Below are 15,848 nucleotides of genomic sequence, written 5' to 3' on the forward strand. Positions count from 1 at the left end.
CAGGAAGCTGGGAGAAATAAAGACAGAATGGTTGACCCAAACTGGCCAAAGAGAGTATTCCATGCCATAAACGTCATGCTCAGTATATAGGTGGGGGTTGCCCATGGAGGGGCACATCCGTTTTTCAGGTTTTTTCCATCTTGTCTCTTTTGCTTGCTTGCTGGAATTGTTTCCTCTACCTTGCGGGCTCTCTTTCACTCCTTTGCTTGCCGCTCGGTTTTGTTTCCATGAACGCTGCTCGGGATGGGCTGTATCGGTCATTGGGACATCGGGTGATGAGGAATCGTGCGTTGTTCATTTTGTGTCTATTAATATCCTTATATTCTGTTATTATTGTAGTTTTCCTTCACTATACTAGTAAACTGTCTTCATCTCAATCCATGAGTTTTCCTTTCTTCCCAATTTCTCTCCCCCATCCCACTGGGGAGGGGGAAGGTGAGCAAGAAACGGTGTGGTGACTCGGGCTAAACCACAACCCCAATTCGTCCAAATGATTTTGAATTCTGATCCTGACCTCTACTGTGCTACACTTTTTTCAAGCTTTGTATAAGTTGCAGAATTAATAACAGTTTTCTTTGTTGTATAGTCTGAGTTACTTAAGTATTGGACAGTGCTAGATACAGGACTGATGCCCATGGATGAGTTACTCTATCCCAGTTTGGCAGAGAAGCAGTGAGGTTCTTTTAGAACCTCTTTTGACCTCTGCGAAGTCTCAAACATGGTAGGTAGCAGTTTGAGGTTTTTTCAGCATACTGAGATGAATTTCACAGTGTATAGCTTCACTTTCTGCACCAGTGCTTTCAGACTGAATTTCTGAAAGTTGTTTCTGAGATTACTGTCAGTTTTCATTGAACCTTTCTGCCTGGAGCATATCCTGGGAAACAAAAAGCCCATGCGTATCCCAAACCTTTCTCTTTTGGGAGGTAGCAGCCGAATGCCTACTATCTTTTGTTACACCAGCTGCCGTTTGTAAGAGAGCGAGTGGGAAGGTACAGAAGGCCTTCTCGGAAGTTTTTTTGGTGGTAGAAGAATGTTGGTGATACCTGACACTGTTGTCTTCACAATGCAGAGGATTTTGCTGCAGGAAAGCAGTCTGGGGGGAGGTGTGTATCTGTACTTCTGTGTTTTATTTATTTTTAGAACAGCCTGTCTTCCATTGCTTTTTAATTTCTTCTTATTCTACAGTTCCCCTCAAAACTAATGCAAGAAATTCTGCCTTTGTGTAATTAATGGGAAGAATCCTCTCCAATAAATAAAGTTACATCTCTTCTGCTGTTCCCCAAAATAGACACAGAGGTCAGTGGACTGATACTCATTCCTAGAAATAGGACTGCTTTTTATAGGAGTCTCTTCTGCAGTTCTTGTGATGATGCTAGGGAATTTTTATTTCTCTTTTTATCTACAGGACTTCTGTTTCTATAGTTTCATACAACTTGAGTGTTTCCATTTACTTTTATTAGCTTAACATTGTCCAGTAATATGCTCCAGTCTGGACACGTGCTGTTTAAAGTAGTACCGGTCCCCCTAGGTGATAGCTCGTGTGAGTGGTGAGATGCAGGAGGCAAAAGCATATTGTGGAAGATCTGCCATGATTTTTTTAAAGTAGAAAATGGTGTTTTAATTAACGTTATTCAGGACCTAACTGTCAAGTGTCTTTCAAATACATCAGAGTAGATTTGATTATTATCTAAGAAAAAGAGAGATGCTTATGACTGTTAAGAATATTGCTCTCCAAGAGGTGGACAGAATTCAGGAAAAAAAGATAGCAAGGTTTCAACACAGCAGTGCCATCACAATGGCTGCATATTGGACCTGGCAGGCATAATATTTAGATACATTAAATTTCATCTGAGTGTTTTGTATGTATTTTGAGATAGTGTAAAAGGTGCAGTTTATTAAGATCTGGTTTGCCAGGAGACTTTTACAAATAATTATTATGGATAACTGATTCTATCTATTTAGTCTGCGCTCTCGTGTTCTCACTAATATATTTAGTACAATAAATCTTTACATTTTGTATGGTGCAGACTTGGAGCCTTCTAGTCACAAGTTTTAACTTTTTCTACTGCAGTCTGAGTGCAATTTTGCATCCTAGCTCTTGGTTGGTAATTGTGCTAAAGAATAGGATTATAGATCTTCTATCATGTTTTATACAGAGCAGTTGAGACTTCTAAGGACACTTGCTGTTCAACCTCAAAACAAGGCCTTAGCCCCATCTTTTTATTTTTCTTTTTTTTTTTTAAACTTGATAATTGTTGTGAGTCTCTTAATGGGTCTCCCTTTGAGCCGCAACAAGACATGTTTAGGAGGTTCCTAATGCTCAGGAATTTACTACAGTTTGTTTCAGCACCGTGGAGGAACTTAGTGCATTCTTTCATAGTCTTCGACTTTCAACAATGGAAACAAAAAGCAGATTTGGTTCTTCATCACTCCTTTGTGGTCCCTTCGCCTGCTTGCTGGCTCAAAAGGTTGTGCTTCCTTCTCTCTGCCAGCTTCCTGGGATCAAGCAAGAGATGATACGAGGAGGGCATTCAGACTTGAATCAAATATTACCTCAAGACCAGAAGAATGACTATCTTTGCATCCGGTATGTGGACTTCAAGGAGGTTGCATCTTCTATGAGCAGATGAGTATAATGTGCTCTTTTTAATTGAAGCAACGTCAACTTTAGCTTTCATCACAGTAGTATCTCAAGATTCTTTGAAGAGACACTTAGAAATTAGGGAAGGTTTTGTTTTTTTTTCCTTTCCCCCTCTAACTAGTTATCAAGATTTCCTCCACTTCCAATGAAGAATCAGATTGATCCATTTGTAGGAGTAAGTGGATGGAAGAAGTTGAGGGAGTTCAATAAATGAATTTCATGTTTACTTTGGAAGAAGTCTGTGAGTCATATATTTTAGGTGTTCCAATGGCCTTGGTCTGTGTGTATGGTCCTTGCTTTATTTTTGTTCACATTTTTCTTTCTGAAAATGCCAGCCATTTAAGAGAAGCTTAGTATAGAACAGGGTGCTCTGATCAAAAAAGACCAAAAGTAGCAGCAAAAGTGTGACATAACTGCCAGTTCTAGTAATGCCGCATTGATTCTTTTACTTGTGTTTGCCTCTTATTTGGGAAATGTATATCCAGTCAACTTTTAGTCATCTGTTGTAGTTTATCTGAATTGTACATGGGGAGATTTGCTGAGATGGAAGGATTTTGAAACTGGTTGGAGTCAAGTTCATTAGGCTGCACTCCAACTGATGTTTAGATAGCTATCTTCTTCTAAGCCTCATTCAGAAAGAGTTTGTCTGTTTTTGTGCAGTTGATGATCAGGATAATAAATATCAAAGGTTCTACATGGAATCAGCCTGCTTCAGCATGGCAGATGCTGAGACAGAGTTAATAAGTGCAGTCAGACCCTGCCCAATTCCTGCAAAGCTCTTCTGAAATCCATATACTGTGCTTCACCACTCTTCACTGTCCACCACAGGGACTTAACTCTGACACTGTGCGTTATACATCCCCTACAGTAGAGCACTGGGAAGCTCTTTGCTTATGACTTTGCAGGGATGAAAGGATCCAGCTTAGCTGGATCCTGAGTTTAACCACTTCCAGTATTTGTATCATACCCTTTATCTGTTTTTCCCCTTCTCTCTTCCTTCTAGGGGGACCTCCTAATTGCAGATAAGGGCTATTTTGCTCTAAACTTTTGGCAATTTGGTGAAGTATTTTTAGGTTCAATCCTGATGGTATTTTCTTGTTATTTTGCTATGTGAATTTTATTTGTTAGTAGAAGAAAATGTTCTGATTAGGAAAGAAACTAATTCTTGTGTCCATGTTCTTAGTAATTTGGGACCCGAAGAAGACTCTTAGAATCATTCAGAGATGAGGAAACGAGGAATCAAGTAACTCACTGAATCTTGCAAGTATTCATTTGATGTTTGTTGGTCAGGTAGTGTGATAGTCCAGTTGCTGAGATAGATGGACACCAGTTTAAACTGTTCCCACATCTGCACCAGTTTTCCACATTTCTGCACCACATTGTCCAGGAGTTTTATTGAAACAAAATAATTTTGTGCAGTGTAGTTTTTGTTTTAGCTTTACAGAAGTATGGTATTTGCCAGTGATCAGTGGGAAAACAAGAGGAAAGGGATCAAAGAATATCAACCAAGTGATACTTTAGGACAAATTATATGACGTCTGAAATTAGGTCTCTTACAAAGGCTGAATATATTTTTACAAAACGATTAAGTGATATAGTAGATTCTGTGTCTTGCACCTGTCCAGATTATTTTTTTTATGCAGTGTTGGGAATAGGAGAGTTTGGCTACTCTTTTTTTGTTTACAAAGCTGTAGAGTAAGTTTTGTTTAAAGCACTGGGAAGAGAAAGCCTCAAACAAAGGGACTCTTGGCTCTGAAATTTTCATTTGCTAAACTATTTTTTTTTTTTTCATCCTCATTAACTGGTCTAATAAAATTAACTTTTTCCTCTTACAAGCTTTATTACATTCTTTACTAATTTGTTGGTTTGTGTCTGTAGATGGACTGGTTAAGGCTGATACATCCTGTTATTTTGGGGGGAGGGGGCGGGGCAACTGCCTATGTAGTTTCAGAGCATACTTTTTTGAATAAAACTCATGGGTGAGCACTGACACTTAAAAGAAACTGACCAAAGTCTCTCATAGAAATAACATATAAAGTAGCAAAGTTTTGCAGTATTGACAAGAAGATTAAACATCCATAAAGGAAGAAAAAGGCAGTACTGGGACAATCAGTTAATCTCAAAATGTGAAATTAAAATAAATTGTTTGGTTTTGTTTCAAAGCTCTGAAGCAGTACATCATACTGTACAGAACTTAAGTAATTTTCTAACTAGGGATTATGAGGACAACAGTGACTAATATTATAGTACTCATAAATAACTTGAAGATTTTAAAATGTCATTAGGAGGCCAATGTAATGACTTTAGCCTTTTTTTTTTTTTTTTTTTCTTTTAAGTTATATCAGTAATTTAGGTGAATTAGTTCTAACATTCTGACAGCTTCAAACATGACTGCATGAGCAGCTCTGTTGCTGGGCAGTCTGAGCTGGAAAGCAGCATTTGGCAGAGGATGTCAAGTGAGTGCTGCAGTCCCGGAGTGCTGTTTTGGCACAGCAGGTCTAAATGAACTTTACTTCATATTCCTCATAAATCCTACTCTCCAGGCCATTCCTTGATTTCTGTTGACTTATCTTTCTGTTTTCTCACTTCCTTGGTTACCGATGTGCGATGACTTCATTGCCCTTGTCCAAAATTGTGGCAAAGGGATAATTAAATTTTTTTTTTTTAATTCATGCAAGAATCTAATAATGACTTTTTCTTTGTTAACAAGATAAGCATTGATCAAATCTTGATAGTAGGTACAGGCTGTCTAACTGATGATATATTTCTCTTTCTGCATTAATTGTCCTAATTTGTTATCACTTCAAGCTTTTGGTTCAATAGGTTAGAAGAGGGTGAGGGTTTTTAAAAACAATTTTAGAATGAAGCTTCAATGTTTCAGAATAGATCATACTGCGTACAAAATACGTCTGATTGTGAAGGCTGATTGTTTAAGTAATTCAAAAGTGTGAAGAATTCTTTAAAACATACTGAAACATGTTTACTATGATAAATGTTATTTAGCAAAATAATATTTTAAATTATTAAAACATTATACTAACCTTTTCCTCCCTTGAACTAGTTTTACTTAGACATTTTATGTATTTGAAAAAATTTTAGTAATTTTAGTTTTAATAATTTTGTAATGGTAATTGGTATCACCTTTAGGTGACACAGTCGGTTCTTAGGGTTTTACTACAGAAGACTTTACAGATGCTGTGTGTGGCCACAGCTAGACTAGATATCCAGAAAGCTGAATATCTAGATATTTAGGCTTTGTTTCAGTGTAGGCAAAAACTTTGGACTGTAAAGCCATTGTACTGAAGCAGCTGCACTCGTTAGATATTGACACGAAAACTTGGAGGTGAAGGGAAAGCTCAAATCATTGTATAATGTACAGTATATGATATGGTATTTTTATGATGTTCTTTGAACATTAACCATTTAGCATTTTTATGTCTTGAATATGAACATGGATGTTTGCAGTGAAGTCTCTTCTAAACTGGTCCTTGCTTAGGCATTAGCTTCCAGAGATTCATGCATCTGTCTTTTCCTTTCTATTTATAAAATTTGCATCATTAGTCTGGAATATGGCAAGCAAATTTTTTGGTACAAAACCGGCATATGTTTATAATTGTAGCTTGATTTTATTTTATTTGTAATGGTGCCTTTGTATCTGTGCAACATTGAAATAGGTATTCCTAAGACTGCTTAAGAAATCCATGCCTTGCAAAAGCATCTTCCTGTGGGGTGTAGAACTCTCATGGTGTAGGGCTTTTTTAAAATTTATTTTTGGGTTTTTTAATTTATATCTTTTAGTGTTGCAAGGAATATTTCATCAGAAGTATAAAAAACTTCTGCTATTCAGAGTGGGTTTTTTTCAAAGTACGTTTTGCTTAGTGCTGTCATGTGATAGGTTTGCAAGATTGGCTTGGAAAGGTTATGTCTTCGTAATGAAGCCTCAGTGAATGGGATCACTTCACAGTGAAGTTTAGAAACCTTTAAGATTATTCAAATTTCTCCCTTCTCATTTCTTTTGCTTTTCATTTGAGATAACAGATAGGAATAATTAATCTGCATATCTAAACAGCAAGTAAATGCTATTAACTGTTCTCTTCTACTTATTTTCTGTGAAAAGTGAGTATGGTGACGAAGACCGGAAGGGCTAAAAGAAGCTTATTAGTGCATAAAGCAAGTTCTGTACTGAAAAGAACTCTGATAATAGTAGAACAAGCACCAGCAGCCCTGTCTTTATATAGCTAGTTACAGGTGTACTGCATTTCTCTGCATCTTAACTGTTGCACTTTGTCTAGGCTCCAGTACTCCATGATACAGACTGTAGGGAACTGGCTATGTTAAAATCTGGAACATCTCTTTCAGACTTGAAACTTGATTTCAGGTGGCAGAGTGTCCTTTGGTTTGTAATGTGATATGTACAATTTCAAATACCATGCTCCTTTCTTGTAGGTGGAGGACAAGCTTCTGTCTTATCTGCTATGACAATACTTTTGTTTCAAGTTCCATATTTTGTTTGTACTTGCTTTGCACCGAAAGTACAAACTGAAATCTTCTTGTGGTTTAGGAAAGGCTGTGCTTTGTTTTGTGGCTGCATAGCAGTACGCGCACATTTAGTGTTGTTACCTGTGGGACCAAGCACAGAAGCTGTTAGGTATTGTGAGCTGCTGAAAATGAAAGCAGGCCTTCAGGAAAACATCCTTTCTACCCTCATGCTGCATCTAATATTGCTCCTATTTTTCCATTTAAATGTGTGGCAGTGCTGCATCCTCCTGTTGGCATGCATGAGCTGAGCTCTGCTCTCAGAGTCATGGTGCAGAATAAGGGCTGCTTTCTCCCACTTATATTTTCAGTGTTGAGTGTAGGTGTTTATCTTCTAAATGATTCCAGAAGAAGAGAATTATTGCCATAAGGGGTGCTGTAGAATTGTTGTGCCCTAGACAAATCTTTTTTTTTAATCCCGTCATGTCCTTAAATTCCTTTTAAAGTCAAGTTTGTCTAAGATGTGACAAGAATTGGCACCTGCACACTTAAATGTTTGGGTTTCTGTGAATATTCCTGTTTGTGCAAGGCTGTTAACTGTTTTGTTCTGTTTCTGTAGATATAAAGTAGATTTAATTTGGCACTGCTGGATGGCGACAAAAAGATTCTATTCTTTATGAGTGCAATGTTCAATATGCAGTTTATACCATTACTGCTTGTATTCCACCTTTTGGGTCAGTGAGACTAGAAAACAGTTCCTTACGATTTTTGTAGTGATTTTCAACAGTGTTATTAGTTTGTATCATAATATACTGGATGTAGCATTAGTTGTTTAACCATAAGAGCTTTATTGGGTATAACGTGCTGAAATATTTACATGTTGCTTTGTCTCTTGCAGATCTAGAAATGGCAATTGCATATTGGAATTTAGTCTTGTCAGGAAGGTTTAAATTTCTAGATCTTTGGAATAAATTTTTGTTGGTAAGTACGTGCTGTATTCTTTCCTGAGTATCTTAGTCCACAGTAGTCTGACTTGTAGGCTGTGTGCTTACAATAAAGAAAAAGACAGGATGTCTGAATACTTCCTTTGAACTTTTTCCTTTTTGAAAACTGATATAAAATAGTCTTAAATCAAGGCAAATTAGATCTTCTCCGTGTAATTTTCTAATTGAGAAGAACGCAAAAAGATGTAGCAAAGCAGTAGAGTATTCTGCTTCCTTGATCCTGTATCCTCCTACTTATGAAAGCTTCTGCATGAAATGAAGCCACGATTGTAGATTGAACCTATCTTGTCTTTATTCTCAAGACAGCTGCAATTATTGTCAACCGTGTATTTTACCATTCTCTGCCTTTTGTGGTATTAATGCATAAATTCAGTCTTTCTAAAATGTCAATTCTGTTATGACTGATTTAACCTGAAAGACTTCTTTTCTTTTTAAGTGAAAGTTCTTGCCTGAGTAATTATTTTGACTCATTTTTTAGAGAACAGTTGTGAACTGATCTTGACTATTTTCTGTTACCAGCGTAATTCTGTGGGCAATGGGGTGAAGATGCATAAATTAAACTTCAGAAATTGCAAAGTATTCTTATTAAAGACCTGATTCATTGATCTGTGTTTCTACATTTGCATTTCTGTGTACTTGCAAAAATAAAAAAAAACCCAAACCTTATAAAATGTTACATAAAGTATTATTTTTTTCTTGGTTTTTTTTTTGCAATTTATCTTTTTATCTATAGTTCAGGAGAATTAAGACTCTCTGCATTTTTGTCTCATAATCACCAATGCTTAATAGGGAAAGTGTATATTTTTTGCAATATTTTCTGAAGTTTTTTTCTAAATTTGTGGACAGTATATTTTATTTACTGAATAATGTACCAGCTTAATCAGGAATCAGTGAAAACATTTCACATTTTAACTGCTTTAATACAGTTAACGCATCCAAATTCAGCTCTATAGATGTAAGTGAGGAAGTCCTAACATTTTTTTCCCCACTTGGCTATGTGATTGAGTTTGTTACAACAGACAGTTCTGCAGATCTTCACTTCAAGCAATAATCTAGATGATGTGGTAAAAATTGTCTTACTTTGTTACAAATATTTAACCTGAATGTTTAGTTTAGAAGAAAAGTTTACAAAAGTTCAACCTAAGAAGCAAGCAACTTGGGAGCCTTTAGGATAAGGAGGTTTTTTGGTTTGTTTTGTTTGTTTTAAGGAACCTTTTCCAGAAGGTATGTTTGCTTGTCATATTTTTTGCAGTCAAGATACAATGTTTGGCTTCGTGTTTGCTGTTGTGTTGGACATCAACCTCGTTTTGATCAAATTTCAGATTTTTTCAGTGCAGTTTGTTCCTCTCAATACTTCAGAGTATTACTGCTTAAAAAAAACCCACTCCACAACTCTAAACCAAAAACACAAACACAAAAAAAACCCACAACCCTTTGCCAATCAAGTTTTTTTCATATAGTTGCAACTTTTTGGTGCAAACCAGAACTAGCTGTGTAAATTTAATTCCCTATTACTCTCCCCTGCTATCTTCAGGTAACACAGTGATATCGATAGATGAAGGGAGATATGAATGGTCTGAGTTAATCCTACAGCTCACTGCTGCTTAGTAGTTGTGTTTCCCCACACACTCCGTCGTCTTGGGAGTGCTAACTTTAAAAGCTGAGAGAACACTGACTGGGACTGAAGGTTTTTGGATTGCTACTCAAACTGGCCAGAATGGCAACTAGTATTTGTGAATGGGGTGATGCAGAAAGAGTATACTCAAGATCAGACAGGGAGGTGGTAGCAGAGAGTAGGACAGACTGGGGGAAAAAGGAGACTGGACAGAAATGGAGCAAATGCAGGTATTGCGTTATGGTGAAGGAGAGAACAGCTGAAGAGAGGCTGAGATGATGGATCCAGGAGACGGTCTGGGAGTGAGAAGAGTGTAGGTTGAAACTATGACCAACAAGTTGAAGAGAGATTGGGTAAGCCTAAGTAAAAAGAGATAGGAAAAAAGGGCTCGAGTTGAAATGGCAGAATGCTAACCCATAGCTGCACTGTTTTGGAACCTGGAATGGATAGCATTAAGTAGAAATATGAAGTGCATTTGGCTTATTCTTTTCCATAACAAGTTAAGAACACATACCCTAAAAGCAGAATGGAAGAAATTAAACTATCAAAGACTTCTTACACTTTTTTGCTTTCTGTAGTTGCCATTTATTTTGTAGCTTTCTTCGGGAACTCTGAACTTTATTAAAAAAAAAGAAAGAGAGAAGAGGAAATACTTGTAGGACATGTGTTTTTGTATATGTGAATGTAAAATACTACTGTGGAATTTGAAAATAGTTTGAATTGAACAGTACCACTTTTCCTCCTTTATAGGAACATCATAAAAGATCAATTCCAAAAGATACTTGGAATCTTTTGTTAGACTTTGGAAATATGATTGCAGATGATATGTCCAACTATGATGAAGAAGGTAAGCAGTACTTGAATATCTTCAAAAATTGGTACAGCAGAATTAAAATATTGCTATAAATTAACAACAGAACATACTGCTACCCTCTGTCTTAATTTGATTACCCTTAGGGGTTTAGCTGCAAATAGTGTCATACTTGTTGCCGAAACAGTAATGATAAGAAAATTAACTAGTTTTCTGTAATATGTAAGTAGCAGTAAAGATACTGTCACACCGTGATATAGCACATGCTATTTGAACCTGTTATGCTGCAAGAGTCTCAGTGAAAACTATATTTTTTTTTTTTACAAAAGTGCTGCTAACTGCAAGGAAATACATAATTTTTCTACTTGCAAGAATGTCTACATGAGCATTTTTTTTTTTTACTAACTTGAAAGCAATTTACAGTCTGTTTCTGATCCTGGAAAACCTATTTTGGAATGACAGTGTACAGAAATATTTCCGAAGTTACGAATTACTCTAATAAGAATGCCATGGTTTTGCAATCAGCTAATGCTTATAAACTTTATAGTGTGAATTATGCTCTAAATACATTTTGTTTGTACTAAGAACTATTGCTGCAAGAAGAGATTCAAATGTTTAACTTATTAGGTTGGGTTTTTTTTCTTCAAGTGTTTATCATGACATGCATGTTAAAGCCAGACTAGGCCAGAAATCTGTGAGCTTCTGATCCTTTGCATTTAGAGACTGCACCAATTTGTTGCTAATAACGATACATTAATTTCTGAATTGCTTGACTTCTCTTCAGGAGCGTGGCCTGTTCTTATAGATGACTTTGTGGAATATGCACGACCAGTAGTCACAGGAGGAAAGCGTAAAACTTCCTAACCCCAGACTTGTCAATATGGACTAAACGTGCGTTCTGAACTGCATTAGGTAACAAAGATTTGTTGACTGATAACTGTGCACGTTGTTGCTGGTTTCAGTGGTGGTGATGACACTCTGCAGACAAAATGAAATTCTTCCTTTCTGCCTAAAGAAAATGATGGCTGACACGTGGACGCTTCAAGAACAAACTCAGAAGGTAGTCCAGGCTGTTTGTAGGCTATTGGCTTCAATTATTGTACTGGTTGTATCATATAGGATGTAGATTTTGCATGATTTTATACTTTGGAGAAGTTTAACTAGAGGCCATTTTATTACAGTTTTGACAGCACAGCATGCAACTCAGTTCATGATCCAAAGTGAACACCAGCAGTTACATAAATAAAACTGTATTATATTGTACTTATATTAAAAGCAGTATTTGTGGTATATAAATTAAATCCCTAAATAAAACTTATGCAGTATGTTGTATTTTTATAACAGTTAATTCCATGGATGTGTCCTGATACAGAATTGTAACAAAACAAAAAAAGCACTTATACTTTTTTTTACTTGTTGCCAAAATTTTAAATTTATATTTTAAAGTCCTAGATGTATAGATTGATTGCATCCAGCCTCTTATTTTCTCTCAGTAAGATCAACTTCCTCATTCTTCTTCTTGAAGTGCTTGGACATGTAACAGTAGGATTGCTGATTCTGTTTTGTACAATTTTTCCACCTAATGAAAAGTGTCCCTGCCCAGGGGGTTGGACTACATGATCTTTAAGATCACTTCCAACCCAAATCATTCTGTAATTCTATGCTGTGTTGCAACTCCAGCTTTTTTTATTAACCATTTTGAAGTAGCCATTAAACAACCAAAGATGCTTTTATAATTTGTGTTTGGTTATCATAACTCAGTTAGTCTTCAATTATAAGTTTTATTTACTTTAAATAATGAACTGGTGGAAAATAACTTTTAGTTTTATTTGTGGCCTGAAACATATCATAAATTCTAGCTAATTGCAACATAGTTAAAAATGCAATTCCTGGCACGTCTCAGAAAATAAATGTGAGTAAGCCCTACCTGAGTCTTAACTAGTTGGCTTCTACATTGGGAGAAATAGTTAGGGGTAAGGAGACTTTACATTAATGATGATAAACATTCATGTCTCTGAATGTATTGTGCATTCAGTAACATTTATTTAAGGAAAAAAAAAGAGTAAATTAATGCAGTATCATTGATCTCAAGGCTAGTGGAATTGGACTAGTTTTCACCAAATCTGAATTTGTTCTGTCATTTGTTTCTCCCCTTTTCCCTAGCCAGTGATTATAAAGTGTACAGAGGTCAGTCTCCTCTTTCTCAACAGTGTCTTCCAATGCCTAAGCACAAAAAAGTTTTACTATAAACTATTCAACATGTCTTCATGTCTTCACACGGGGCTCTTTTAAATGCTACCTCATCAAAATGAGTTTGTCATAGCCACTATAAAAGTTTGTTAAAGATTTGCTGAAGAGTATGTACAGATAAGATTAATATATTTTCTGTAATCAGAGCTGAACAGATGCAAGGATTTTGGAGAAAATAGTTCATTAAGCTATATAATTTATATCTGTTTGGATCACATCAGGTGATTTAAGTATTGCATGAGAGCATACTGTTTTATTTTATAATTGTGAGGGGATAAAAGCTTACAATATTCTCTTAAACTCTAATATTTAGAGTTGCATATAAGCAGTCAGCTTTCATTTATGTCAGCGCAGCCTACGAGAACAAATGTACTTGCTGCCTACAGAAAGATTACCTTCATTCTTCTGCTTGAGAGAATTTCAGTTGTGCATGATGTTTAAAAAGCAGGATTAGGACAAATTTGAACCAATTAGCAGATTTTCTGTTAATAAGAATATAGCAGGCGAGTTGCAAATGCCCCAGGAGTGATGTAGTAGCAGCAGTCGTTTCACCCTAAGCAGTGTTTGTAAGTGTTAGATCTTGCATGGCAGCCACTAGATGCCAGTGTCTCGGCCTTCTGCTGCCTCTCTCTGCTGTGTAGAGTTAGGGAGTCGTATTAAGACAAATTATTACTTTCTGATGACATTTTTTTTTAGGAGGGCATTTGTGTACATAAGTCCAGGTATTCTATAGAAGTCAATGGAGATTTAAAATTAGTTATTATGCTCTTCTTAATGCGTTTGATTTACCTACTCTTCCTTCCCAAAACGAACCATTTCTATATCTGTCCTGTAGGCTTTGGAGAATGTGTAACATCTCGTAACATCAGTGTATTTATCCAGCCAAAAGCTGTGGAATGCTTGTTATTCACTCAATTGCCACTTAAAACATATAGCTGTAGCGTAGCTGACCAGAAGTAGTTTAGTCTTGGTATGTGATGTAACTGAATAGTTTCATACCACTAGAGCTTGTGAAACATTTCTTCATGCTGAGAACTCCTTCAAATCAATCTGATTAGCCTGTTACCTTTTAAAATAAATAGAGCATAAAAATGCATGTGGGTTGAGGGTTTTTTTGCTTGGTTAATCTGACGAAGAAGGAAGGTGCTTAGCACAGTATTCAATTTCTATATATACACACTTGTTCACTTACTGTTAAGCTTTGTTCTTTGGAGGATTCTTCATGGAGAACACCTTCCAACAGAGACTGGGCAAAATGCTTTCAAGATAGGAAGCTGGCTGAGAATGAGTAACTCCTAGGTGTAGTACACTTTTTCTTTTGTTCTTCCTAGTCTTCTACCCATTTGAAGTCACATATGCATTTTACATTCCCGTAAGTAATAGCATGGAGTAACCCCTTCACACTTGAACAGTCATAAAAATAAACACAAACTGCTTTCAAATTATGACTTGTGTATTTTAATAATTCACTACTGTCCACTGTTCCACTTCACAGGGTACTCTGACTTGATTTTTAGGTAAGCTGGTCCAGTGGTAACACCTAGCCTGATCAATTTATAATCATAAATGGTACAGATGTCTTCAAGCTGTTCAGTGCATACAGTATTACTTCCTAGATATGCAGTATGTATTTTTAAACTTGGTGCCAAGTTGTTTGGTTTTACGTCCTAGAGTGTTTGAAACTGAGCCACAGGATTTGTACTTGCCAATTCTAAATTTAAATGTAATTTATCATGTATGTCATGCCAAGGAGAGCAAACCTGCGGGCATCTGCTCATTCAATGCACCTGAGAGATTTGCTGCTGAGTAAGCTGTACGTATGTGTGTAATTTTTGTGGCAATGGAAAAAGGAATAAATGGACTGTCAACATAAAGGATTGGAGTCAGTCACATGAGATGTCTGTATGGTTTTTGTCAGCTTTCTGCATTGCAAAGGCTGGTGGGCTTTTTTTGTTTTCTGGTTAATTTATTAGATTCTTGCATTATTATTCCATCAGTCAGAAGAAGGCAAGGATGTAACTCATGAATTTTTAGCAGTTGCAACAAATGTCTGTTTTGCTCATCTGTGCCACCTTTAGGCTTTTAAGAAGCTCACTGTGTTTAGCTGCAGTGCTGCAGCCACTCCATATACCTGCTAACGACCGAACTCTGCAATTTGTGTCTTAGTTCTACTGGCAATGAGAGGTGTAATTGCAGGGTAAGTCTTGCTCAGTCCTAGGCTCAGAACTCTGTAGGAGAAGCAGCACACTCAGAAGTCTGTGTAAAGACCTTCAGAGGTATGTATTCAGCTGTCCTCAATTCTTTTCTGAAAGTTTAAATCAAAATAAATAGTTGTCCTCTGTACTCTCCCAGCTGGCATCCCTCTCCAGCCTCTGTGACACTGCAGTCAGCCAGACCAGTGGTTCAAGTGGTTCCCATCCCTTGCGAGCACAAGAGCAGCTGAGTGTCCTGGTGGGTGAGCAGGCACAGTGGTGGAACTGCCTGTCCCTGTCCTGTGAGCAGATTGTCCCACCAACCGCTGACTGCTTGGTATTGCATGAGTCTGTATTTCTCCTGTAACAGCGAAACTGCTGATGCTGATATTTGAACCATGGCAAGCTCTTTTCCTTTTGAGTGTCAGCACCGGTAGCTTCCCTCAGCTGATGCCAACCAGCATCTGGCACACCAAAAGGCAACAGCCCATCTGAAAGGGAAAAAGTGTAATGTTTTACAACCATGAGAACTATTTTGAAAAAATACTCAACAAAACATGTTTTCTGATCTTTGCATTGTATACAGTATGCTGGGTAGAATTAGGTGAGGATGCGACGCCTCTAAAATGGGCTTTTTTGTTCTAAGTTGTTGACAGAATGATCTGCAACTGCAGCTACCTCTTCAACCACATGCAGAAAATTCCATGTTTCAGATAATGTTCCCCTCTTAATGAGACAGGCCTGGTGAAGCTTAAGGGCATTCAAATTTTGATTGAGTACAGTTATTGGGATACTTCCTTTTGTTGGTATACTTGACAAATTCCCATGTCTTGTCTTTTACAAGCAATTAAATACGCTG

The 15,848-nt window shown here is 36.9% G+C and overlaps 1 protein-coding gene across 4 annotated transcripts in view; it reads left to right on the plus strand.

Moving 5' to 3' along the window:
* DCUN1D2 (defective in cullin neddylation 1 domain containing 2) overlaps window positions 1–14,698 on the plus strand; it is a 28,442-nt gene extending 13,744 nt beyond the window's left edge. For all 4 annotated transcript variants that reach the window (XM_086770130.1, XM_086770137.1, XM_086770152.1 and 1 more), the window contains exons 5-7: window positions 8,016–8,098; window positions 10,487–10,583; window positions 11,332–14,698. In XM_086770130.1, the coding sequence (XP_086626256.1) occupies window positions 8,016–8,098; window positions 10,487–10,583; window positions 11,332–11,411 (260 nt within the window). In that variant the 3' untranslated portion in view covers window positions 11,412–14,698. The remainder of the gene's footprint in view (window positions 1–8,015; window positions 8,099–10,486; window positions 10,584–11,331) is intronic.
* The last annotated feature ends 1,150 nt before the right edge of the window (window positions 14,699–15,848 follow it).

This window comes from Chlamydotis macqueenii, chromosome 1 (genome assembly GCF_036417535.1).
Source record: "Chlamydotis macqueenii isolate bChlMac1 chromosome 1, bChlMac1.mat, whole genome shotgun sequence".
Lineage (NCBI taxonomy): Eukaryota > Metazoa > Chordata > Aves > Otidiformes > Otididae > Chlamydotis > Chlamydotis macqueenii.